General features: G+C 39.0%; 1 protein-coding gene across 2 annotated transcripts in view; it reads right to left on the bottom strand.

The window, feature by feature from the left end:
- Window positions 1-12,218, bottom strand: part of lepr (leptin receptor) — a 36,509-nt gene that overhangs the window by 9,906 nt on the left and 14,385 nt on the right. For both annotated transcript variants that reach the window (XM_032524881.1, XM_032524880.1), the window contains exons 3-8: window positions 11,651-11,703; window positions 10,011-10,235; window positions 7,202-7,331; window positions 6,138-6,328; window positions 3,913-4,061; window positions 2,650-2,791 (exon numbers count right to left, since the gene is read on the bottom strand). In XM_032524881.1, coding sequence (XP_032380772.1) covers window positions 2,650-2,791; window positions 3,913-4,061; window positions 6,138-6,328; window positions 7,202-7,331; window positions 10,011-10,235; window positions 11,651-11,703 — 890 coding nt within the window. The remainder of the gene's footprint in view (window positions 1-2,649; window positions 2,792-3,912; window positions 4,062-6,137; window positions 6,329-7,201; window positions 7,332-10,010; window positions 10,236-11,650; window positions 11,704-12,218) is intronic.

Raw genomic sequence — 12,218 nt, 5'->3', positions numbered from 1 at the left:
ATATATATATATATATATATATATATATATATATATATATATAAGCACCTTCCAGGAATGAAGGAACATTAGGAAAAAAGTAATAAAAGGAGAATAAAAACAAAGACCTTCAGCTGAACAGACGCCTGACTCATTCTTATTCACGCACAGTTTCCATGGTGACTTTTTACAAAAGACAAAAACATTTTTGGGGAGATTTTTTAATACATTTTTTCTTTGAGTGGGACATTGTCTGAAATGAGAAATGGGTGTGAGGGCTGTCATCTAAACCACCTCCTCAGATGCAGCCAACCAAAACATCTGCGTGGAGTCAAAAGAAAAACAAAAGTAAAGTAACTCATCCCTCTGCAGGTGAGGAGCTCAACAAAAGAATACCGCTTCATGTCTCTTTATTGTTCAAACTTATTTTTTACTGCTGATACACAAAAAAAAAAAAAACTTCCAAGAGTCATTCATTTACTTTGCAGTGTTGGAAGCCTGTCACCATTTGATCATCATTTTGCAATTAGTTTTTTAAGCTTGTTTGGGTGAGGTGACTCAGAGTTGTTGAGTCTTACAAACTTTCAACCCCATGACACATGGACACATTTTTCTACCAGACTCAAGTTTAGTTTCCTCATGTTATGTAGTTCAAGAGCAACAATTTGTAAAGAGCACATGCACCCACACGCATGTCTACATAAAAAATGAAAAGCAAGTATGCACTCAGAGATCTAATGACACCACGAAGTACCGCCCAATACTCAAAAGCACTGTTGTGTTTTTAAGCCCTCAGAGTGATATTTACAATTTAATTCTCAGTATGATGTTGCAGAACACAAACTAGCAAACAGCCAAAAGGAGCTATTCAAAGTCTCTGAGTAAATTAATTATTTAGAGTGTGCGAACAATTCTCGCTCTCATTACTCAAATCTCAGTTTCATCATTTCAAAAGGAGGGCTGCTTCATGTTCAGCTTTTTGCTGCTAGTGACATTTTCCTTATTTTTGTGTCATACTCTAGTTTTATACAGTATATGGTCATGCTGTATAATTTGTAGCCTTGAGAACAAACTCTGGTTCACAGTCTATTGGCGTCGACCACATTGGAATGAGTTCTTCATTAATAGCCAATGAAGTGGACTCAATACCTCAATACTCAATTTTAATAGTTCAGCATTGACATACCTGAAAGATAACTGAGGTCAGTCATTTGACTCAGTCAGTGATGAGTGTTGAATTGCAGCCATCTGGACAGGTTTAAAATGATCATTGCAAAAAGGGGAAATTATGACATTTCACTCCCTGGTTTTAGGGCTATCGAATACCCAAATTACCTTTTCATTCAGTTCAAATTTTGCTGTTCTGGAACAACACCGTTCACCCTAATCCGTTCATCCTAACTCGTTCACCCTAACCCGTTCACCAATCGAGTTTCAAAACATCAGAAGTGAGTTGAGACTATTTTTCCTTTTAATGTCATTTTTGTTTCCGGATTTGTGGACAATTGTTATTTTATTAAGAAACTAAATTGAAAAGAAAACAGGAAAAGAGTTATTATGTAATAAGTATTGTTCACATTTCAGTTGGATGTTTTGACATTGTTGAATCATTTGGTAAAAAAGGACATCTCATAAGTAAACACAGCAGCCAACATGCAATATTTAAGGCAGACTGAGAGAAAAATACCAGAACAAGACAAACAAGTTTTATTGTAAACAATTTGAGAGAATTTGTGCACACAGCAGGTGGTAAAATGCAAATTTATGACTGAACTCCCTCCAATCATTGAATTTTCAAAGAAAACTCATGGCAGCTTTGTTTCATGAGCAGAAAAAGAAGAACATTTAGAAGGATGGAGGTTTTACTACTGACACTGTAACCTAGAAGAGTGTTACACTAAAGAGAAACGATAGTGTTTCAAACCACCCAAGTTTCACTCATTTTGGTTCTGCTCTGTCAGTTTAACCAAAGGTCTGGTTGGACAAACACAGCATGGAAACTTCGTTGCTATCACTGTGGAGATCTCACACACACACACACACACACACACACAACACACACACACACACACACCACACACACACCACACACACACACACACACACACACCACACACCACACACCCACACACACCACACCACACACACACACACAACACACACACACCACACACAACACACCCACACACCACACCACACACCACACACCACACACCCACACACACACACACACACACACACACACACCCACACACACACACACACACACACACGTTGAGGCTCATATCAAAACTTTGACCTGATGATATGACGTGTATGTTTGTACAGAATTTCAGGACAATCCATTCAATAGTAGAGATATTTCACTCTGGACTGAAGTGGTGGACAGACCAGACATCTCTCAGGCCAATAACACAGGGAAAACACTATTTCTGTGTCACTTATTTCATGCAAAATTAAGTGAATGTTTTGCAGTACTTCCAAGAATCCCCAGGGAGTCATTGACCCCCTGTTGAATAAACAGTGCAGAGTTGTACTGAGTGACACATTTACATTAGAGGGGGAAAAACAGAGGCAAAAATATTTTAGTTTGAACAAAGTATGAGTAAAAAGAACAAAATTTCTTCTTGTATGTCACTGTATGAACAGTTGGAAGGGAACAGTTCTTACCGTCCAGGTGGATGCGGTAAGGTTCACTCCATTCGCTCCACAGAGGAGGCTTCTCCAGGCTGGAGCAGCGAACCTGGGTGATGTAGTTCAATCTGGGTTTGAGCTCCAGAGACAACCTGGGCTCTCCAGAAGCAGGCACCACCTGGAGCCGGTAGAGAGGGAATTCAAAAAACAAAAAATACTGACTCCAGGAAAGTTGGGTGTGTTCTTATGTGAACAATGACTGAATCAAATCCATCATAGCAAACACGACTGTGGTTGCTGTTTGATGTCTTGGATCAACTGTAACGGTCACAAAAACATATAACCAATCGAAATGGACGGTGTGTGTAGACACCTTAAAACTTTTAACTTAAATTTTTTAACATTGAAATTCTGAATTTTTCATGTTAAAGTTTAATCATATGAGTGTTTTATACACGAGCCTAAAAGGTAGATACTAAAAAGGGCCAAAACTAGCTGAAAATAAATTAAAAGATTATTTTTTATCCATCCTTAAACAGAAGGTCTAAAGTCTGAACCCTGGATAAATCATGGAGCCTCTGCTGAACACTGAGTGCAATGTTGAATGCTAAGTACACTGCATGAGGCTATTACAAACGAACTGACTGTGAGCAAGTCCCACTAAATAAGCACATGTTGTGGAAATTTGTGCTGCATGAAAGCAGCACTGCTGCGGTGAAAAGCAAATACAGTAAGTGAATGTGTAGTCTTGTGTGTGTGTGTGTGTGTGTGTGTGTGTGTGTGTGTGTGTGTGTGTGTGTGTGTTTCTCTATAACATCGTAGCCAAATGCACTATACCTTCTTATAATAATCTCCTTTAAGCCATTATTAAAACACCTCAATCCCTCTAAGTATTTTAACTGTTTTACAAGTTTTACACTTAGACAAAAATCCATTTATTATGATTTACAACTGCAGACTTGCTGAATTAAAAGCAAAATAAGGACTTGACATTCACAGCTGCAGACTAGATGGCCAAGAGTATTTATTAATGGATTCTTAACCTGCATCATTATCAAATAGAAGAGAAAAACACAAGGCAGAGGCATATTTAACTTGGAAATGTTATTATTAATAGCTTATAATTGTTCTATTACTCCCAGTAAAGTCATTAATTACAGTTTAACAACCCTTTATAGAAGGTGCCTTATCATATAGTGGTACATTAATTTGATATAATCAGATCCCATGACTTCCAGTGGGGTCAGTAGCAAACTTTTACAAGGTACCACACTAATATCTTATGAATGCTAGTGTTACCTGCCAGGCCGGATGAGTGGTATTAGAAGTGTGTCGGACTTCGTATCTCAGTGGACCGGTTCCATAGTCTGGCGGGTCGTCCCAGTGTAAAATTAGTTCCGCCTCAATGGTCTGAATATGTGACAGGTTGACTGGAGGACCTGATTTCACTGAAGGCAAAAGAACAGATTGTCTCACAAATAGAAGCGTTTTTTGGGCAATTTTAGGCCTTTAATTCCACAGGAACAACTCATCATGCTTTTTTAGTCATTACATACAATATATAAGAAGCGTATGGACTTAAATGCCAGCTAATTGTGCATAGATCTTTAATCAAAGTATGTAACTAAACATTTTTAATAACCCATTATTCATCTTTGCCATATATTGAGCTTAATTTTTGGACTGAATAACCATTTCTGGTGGATTTCAGAATTGTGGAACCAGACTTATATTTACTCTCATTCACAGGGCAATTACTGTATGACACATACAGACAGAGATAACTGAGTCTCATAAAGCCACAAAGATGCCTACTGGAATAAGAAAGATTACTCAACATTGGGAGTAATAGCTCAACAATTTATTTTCCAGACTGCTCTCACATCAGGGGAAAGACGCAAAGTACCTCAACGAGAAGCAACATTGACTATGTTCCTAATACAATAACAAATTACTGTTCGAATAAAATGCCATCCGACTGAAAAGTTCTCAATATTGGTTCATGTTATAGGTGACTTCATAACCCAATTTGAATACACAATCTTCAGCGACTGTTTCCCTGGTCAGAAGAGCAAACAACAACTGTTAATAGATCATTTCTTAATGCAAATTCGCCAAACTGTAAAAGTATTAGAAACAATTATTAACTATTTTGAGTGATCAAGTATTTTAAGACTTTTTTATAATATACATTACTTTACAGATATTTACTATGAGCTATAAACTTGGACATACAAGCAAATAACTCAAACTAATTAACATTTTTAAATAAATGCTATATTAGAATATATTTACATATCACATGCAAATTTATGACTGAACTCCCTCCAATCATTGGATTTTCAAAGAAAACTCATGGCAGCTTTGTTTCAAGAGCAAAAAAAGAAGAACATTTAGAAGGATGGAGGTTTTACTACTGACACCGTAACCTAGAAGAGTGTTACACTAAAGAGAAACGATAGTGTTTCAAACAACACAATGTTTCTACTCAGTTTGTGTTCTGCTCTGTCAGTTTAACCAAAAGGTCTGGTTGGACAAACACAGCATGGAAACTTCGTTGCTATCACTGTGGAATCTCACACACACCACACACCCACACAACACACCCCACACCACCCACACACACACACCACACAACAACACACACACACACACACACACACACACACACACACACACACACACACACACACACACAGCTATTCCAGTCACGTCTGCCAGCCACCACTGAATAAAACTCTCTCTTCTTATCTGTTCAGATGCATCACTTTGAAGCTGAACATTGGAAAGGTTTGGTGGTTTAAACATTGATGAGCCCAGCAGCATCTTTGTACATGGCTGTAATTGAGTGACTTATTTTGAGTAATGCACTATAAAACAGTGTGTCCCTTATTCTCCAAAGAAAGTAACAGATAAGTGAGGTCTTCACTTTACATTCAAAAACTTCAGCTATCCAAGGAGCTTTGGAATAACTACTTGAGACATTTTTAAGACTTTTCTCAATACCAAAACAATTTAAATAAAAGCATTCTTTATAAAGACTTAACAATAGTAAATGAACAATTAATATCATAAAACATTTACTATTGCTTCACATATGTTAAACTGATGAGGACACGTTTTCGGATGCCAGGTTATGAGTGTAATAATGACATAATTTACAACTTCTATATAAACTCCTTATTTAACATAAGCCTAACTAGAAAGTTAAATCCCTTTCTCAGTAAGTCAACGACTAAGTATACAGTTTTACATCAGTCCTAGCTCTAGGTTCAATAGCACTGGTAGCACTAATTTTGGATTTTTCCCAAAATGCAATCCCTAGAGCAAGGCCATTAGTCTAGCGCAAACATTTTCCAGTGAAGTAAAAACAAAGATTGCACACCACTCCTTAGGGATTCATTAAGTTATCAGCTGAAAAGCCTACAGTCTGTAGAGAAAACTCTCATCTCTGAAATTCTCCACAACTGATTCTTCCAACTAATACAAAACAAAGAATGAGACAAAGAAAATCCCTTTCTCACCAGGTCGGGCAGGAATCCTGAGAAGAACTGGCGGAGTAACGGCATCAGAGATGCTGACAGTTACCATGATGACAAAGCTTGTTGTAGCATCAAGAGCGACTGAACACATAAAGAAATCCTCTGCCTCACAGACAACAGGATTATCAGGTGCAGTATTCCCATTCTTCAGCTCTGTGTCATCTATCTGGGAACTGAGAAATGGATACAAAACATACTTTGGTAACACTTTAATTGAAGTTTTCTACATAAAAGTGACATGGCACTGTCATGACACAGTAGTGAAACATGAACCCTAACCTTAACCCTAACCATAACTTATCATGACAAAACCGAATTACAACAAGAATTACTACTTACTAAAAGAAGCGTTATGTCATAAACATTCACAACTGTTTATAGTGCTTATGACACGTTCATGACAGTGTCATGTCACTCTTACATAGATACGTAGATTGAAGTTAAGTGTAACCCATACTTTTGTCACTGAGTGCAAATATAATCTAAATTTAAAAAATGTCATCAAACCTAAATATCATTTAATGTCTAAAATAATTAACTTCCTCAGCATGAATGAGAAGCCCCTGAACATCTATAATGTAATGACAGCTGGGTAACTTTAACTGATGAAGATTGTGTGAGATGATTAAAAGCTCTAGAACACTTAATAAATGAACCTTTAGGTGGAACCATTTTGTCAGCTGTTGGTGCAAACATTTCAGAATAGTGTGTTAGATACAGTATGTGAAGAATTGGTCTCTTTGTCCCACAAAATACAATGTTGGAGCTTGTGTGACACACACACACACACACACACACACACACACACACACACACACACACACACACACACACACACACACACACCCACACACACACCACACACACACACACACAACACACACCACCACACACACCACACCACACACACACACACGCACACACACACACACACACACACACACACACACACACACACACACACCAATGATATCACCAAACCAACCTAAAAGACACACAGGAAAGAATCAACAACAAAGTAATAAAGGGCGATGCTTCATACTCACACCAGACGCTGTAAACTAACTGACATAGGACCAGAATCCAGGGTGGTAGATGGTGGACCGAGAGACTGAAGGTCACATGTTAAATGTCCCCAATTTTCATCAATTCTGCACAGTAAGTTCAAACAGGTGCCTGACGAGAAATCAGAATTGCATGTTAGTGGCACGATCATAACTGACCTTCAAATTAAGGCTTCTTAGAAAACGGCCTAGCTTCATATTCTGGGAACAGTGAAATATTATAGCTGCAAGCAGCAATGTGGTGGTGAGGCTCCTGCCTGGAAATGTAGCCACGAAGGCAGCGGAAAACATTTTTTGAAGTTTAAAGCCAAATAAATTTTTCATCATCATCATCATCATCATCATTCATTGAAGTTAGGGGTTTTCGTTCGGTGTATATATATATACATATATATCTTCATCCAGTACTCATAAACATACTCATCTACAGCAGGACTTACCCTGCACATAGTTTACTCAAGACTCAAATCATTTATTTTTTTTTTTATCTCAGGCCTCAGCAGTCATTACTCCACACCTGTCTTGAAGACGTAGTTGCTAAAAAGGCCTTAAACTTCTCTGTTAAATCATCATTGCCTAGACACAATGCTGGAAGGCCTCAGCTAATCCCCATTGATTTGAATGCGTCACAGCACCTCTTCATCGCCTCACAGATCGATGAAAACAAACAAATCCTCCTCACCTCCCTTGTGTCTCAGTATCACCTTACCTCCATCTTCTCTTCCACTCTAACAACATTAAGAGAGCATTTAATAAATATGACTCACTTGAATTGGTCCCTCATTTGCTCTTTAAACTCAACAACCTTTATGCTTTCTCTCCTTGCTTGAAAACAATGGTGATGAACGATTTCCTGGATAATTAGAAGAGGTAAGAAACAGCTGCTTTGGTTCCATTGTGCTGTTAAAAGGCAATCCTCGAGAGCTTGACTGAATTGACAGCAAAAGGCTCAGCCTGACGGGAGGCTGGGAGGAGGGCTGCAGGCTAAAGAGCCATTAAAGTGTAATGAGCCTGTCAGGCTGATCTTTAGAGGCATCTCTCTCAGTGACGAGTGATGACTCTGCAGGAGGAATTACGAGGCTCTGTCACACAAACCCTGCGGTTCGTTCTGATGAGCAGCAGCCCGATCAAACAGCTACGCTGCTGCTACATGGGATCACAAGTATATCACTTGAATGTAAACAGACAGTTATGCTCGTATTCCACCAGACAAAGACTGATGCCTGTCCTGTACATCTTGTCTGAAGTCAAGCATTGAGTTGCACAAAACCGTCAGTGAACTAGAGCACAAACATAACAACCGCTCCTCGAAACACTGTTTCGTGCCATCGCGGTGGTCACACGCTCATTTGCATATTTGTGACGTCATTACACAATCATTGGTGGTTGTGTCAGCCTAACCCCGAAAGAAATGGAAATTTTTAGCCAAACAATCAAACAGATTTAGGGAGAAGGGACTGTTTTGGCGGCCACAGGAAAGGTACCTCGCCTGCTCAGTGGACAATATATATTTTTTTTTTTACACAAAAAGTCGCTGTCTTTTCTACAGAAAGTCACCAGATTAGTTGCAGGTCGCTTTTGTGAAAAAAAAGTTGCGAAGGGGGTGCTCGGAGGGGAGGGGCTGGGAATGTGTGTGTCTGTGTGTCTGTGTGTCTGTGTGTCTGTGTGTGTGTGTGTGTGTGTGTGTGTGTGTGTGTGTGTGTGTGTGTGTGTGTGTGTGTGTGTGTGTGTGTGTGTGTGTGTGTGTGTGTGTGTGTGTGTGTGTAGAGTGACAGAGAGACGGAGGAGAGCCAGGAAAGGAAATGCGGGATTGTAGCGTTAAAAAATAACAATAATAACGAAATGCAGTGTGTGGCAGTGTTGATTGTGTGGCGCACTGCCTCAAATTAGTCTATGTGTGGGAAACACTACATGAAGCAAACATGGTTGTCATTCATCATTATTCTCTCAACACAGGCAAGAATTTAAATTTTCTTTGCAGGATTATAAAGTAAAAAATATTATTAATATTATTATCTTGGAATTTATGAGCTAAAGATTTTGGGACTTTGCCACAAGCTGGTCTCACTAACCTGCAAACTTGATGCATAATATTAAAATTAAATGAAAGCCTGTTTTCTAGTTGTCTTTAGGAGACACTTATGCAAGTTTGAAATGCCCTAGGTCAAAGCACTGGAAGAGACCCAGAGGTGACTTATTGCATGCTGCGTGTCGAGATAATTGCCAGATATTCCGGCTCATTAGGTACAAAAATAACAGAGTAGCCGCAGTATGGTATTTAACAGTCACATTGCTGCAGTTGGAAATACATTTGATTGAACTTTAACTCTAGTAGTTTTTTGCATCGCAGGACAGGGTTAAAGCTTTAGTGCGTAACCTTTTGATATTAATCAGGGCCCGTTGCATTAAAACCATTGGCAATTGAGTTGCTCCAAAGCTAATTAAGACTCAGCTCCAAAAAACTCTCTCTGTATTTCTCAGTATGGCTATGTTCAGAAGATTGTGTCATCTGGTGACTTTCACACGCAGAAACTTGAGTGAAAATAATGACCTCTTCTGAAGAGTCCATGTTTTTTTAATCCTCTGTTCTCCTTGGCTACTAGCAACTGCATGGAGGAGGGTGGACTGCGCAATCACAAGAGATTTGTTTCATGTAGACGCGTCAACAGTTTGGTTGTCATTATTTAGAATTACTCATGAGGGCGACAGAAAATACGCACGATAGCTTTAAATTAATTAGTTCTTTGTCAAGAAACATTTTGGATACCAGTGTTAAAAAAAAAACTCATACCGCCAGAGGGCTCACGAGGATGTGATTCGGTTGTTGAGTTCCTGAAGCTGCACAGGGGAAAGTGTAGGAGGTTTGATTCAGAGCGGTTTGTCTCCAGTGCATACATGTCTCCCTCCACAGTGAGGTGGGCTGAAGGTGAGTCACAGCACAGCTCATCCTGCCACGGGAGGTTCAGGGCACGTGAATAAAGAGAGGCTCCCTCCTCCGGCTCCAAAGACTGAGCACCTGTTCACAGAGACGAGGCAATGAAATCAAGTCATGGACAGGGGAAAAAAAACTGAACTGTTTACAGTGTTTTTATAGTTTCAGTTTTCTTTTTCTTTTTCTGCACCAGACAAGTTACATTACGTTGCTCTATTGGTATCTATACTAAAAACAATGTTTCTTATGGAAACTACTGGCTGCTGCTTTGTACAGTATGAAGGCATACAGGTTTCAGTCTGCGTTACTTCTTCCTGCAACACATTAGAGGATTTTTATAAAAATTCAGTTTAGGATCTAAAGTCTTTACTAAGCAATGTATTCATTGCATACAATGCAATGTATTCCGTTATTGCCGAGCAATAAGGGAAAAGTAGACAACCCACAAGATAAAAAAAAAAAGGTCTGCAAAGCACAATGACAATGGAATGGTTTTCTTTTTCTGTGCGTACAATGTCACAGAACATTTCTCAAGGTATTAATAAATCATAACTTATTAACTATACTTTCATTCATGAACAAGTCTTCATGTTGTAAAAGTACTAAATGGCAGGATTGGTGGGAAAGACTATAAGGTTAAGTTTAGGGGACGGCGATTTTGATTTGTGTTTCGGTTCCCCTAAAATTGCTGCAATATCAACGGCTCTTTCTGAGACATCCTGCATGTCTGAAATTTTGTACTTCAAAGTCCAGCAGCAGGTGATGGCTTTAATGACAAAAACAAAAAGAAAGCATAAGAGGAGAGGTGATATTGATTTAGCTCAGGTGAAAGTCATCATGTAGGACAACATTTGACAACTGGTAGAGGATAACCTACCCCATGAGCTCCACATGGGAAATCTATCAACTGTAGCACAGTACATCTCAAGTGTCAACACTGGTATGAGGCTGCTGTGTTCTGTGTACCTGAAGATTATATAGACCTACACATCGTGACCAGGAAATAGAAATGTCAGTTTTAAGCTGAAATGAAGCTAAAACTACGACCCATAATTAAAAAATAACGAATCTCCATCTAGGAATGCCAATCTTCTAGTACACGTTCTTAGCATCCAGAATTATACCCATATTTACATTGTCAGATTTGTTCCTGCTAGGACCAAAACCTCACAAAATCCATTTGACTAATGAAACAGCTCACATTGATATGGAAAGCACAGTGCATTCAATTTAAATTAGAGGCTAAGATTGATCAATAGCCAACTAACCCTTGGTAAAAACCTCAAAAACCTCAGGGTGTTGCGTGAAGAATATCACATGCAGCAAGTTCCCTCCACTTGCTGTTTTTGGACGAAACGTTTCTACTGTAAGGTTATCTGTTTACTTCAAACGTGAAATGGCTGTACATTCACATTTTTTAAGAAAGAAAACTAATACAAGGTGGAAGATCATCCTACAAGTTGAGATGTCAAAACTGTTGTGCTGAAGGTGGAACTTACCATGGGATACTAGGAATATGTGGATCAGGACTGCCAACATCACTGACCGAACCCTGTAGAGAACACAGAAGACAGAAACGGAGCGAGTCAGGGATCAAGGGAAGTGGTAGAAGTTAGTTTTTAGCAATGTCTTTAATCTTTTATCTTCAGTGTTCTAGCGAATACTCTCTGTGATACATTCAGAATGAGCTGGAAATGGGAGGAGCTCTGCATGTTACATACTAATATTATTAAAAAAAAAAAAAATGTGAAAATTATTACACCACAACCAGTATAATGGGAAGCATGTGTGCCACTGTGAACAACCCGGTGCCAGGAATTTTAGGTTTGACAAAATGGCACAGTACAGCGAAAAAGAACTGGTGTAGCAACTTCTCTAGAGATGTGATGACTCATCATGGGACATACATCTTTGCTGTGAAGGGTTGCAACACAAGACACAGTTCACACTAACGGCTTTTCATATTCACAGCTCCAAGTAGAGTGTGACGTCTACTGATGTTCATTCTGGTTGTGTGTTCATCCCAAAACAGTGGCTCCCTTGTTACCATCACATCCCTGCGAAACA

Source organism: Etheostoma spectabile, chromosome 9, assembly GCF_008692095.1.
Source record: "Etheostoma spectabile isolate EspeVRDwgs_2016 chromosome 9, UIUC_Espe_1.0, whole genome shotgun sequence".
Classification (NCBI taxonomy): Eukaryota; Metazoa; Chordata; class Actinopteri; order Perciformes; family Percidae; genus Etheostoma; species Etheostoma spectabile.
Note: the sequence above shows the minus strand (reverse complement) of the source record. Positions and strands in the feature narration are given on the sequence as shown.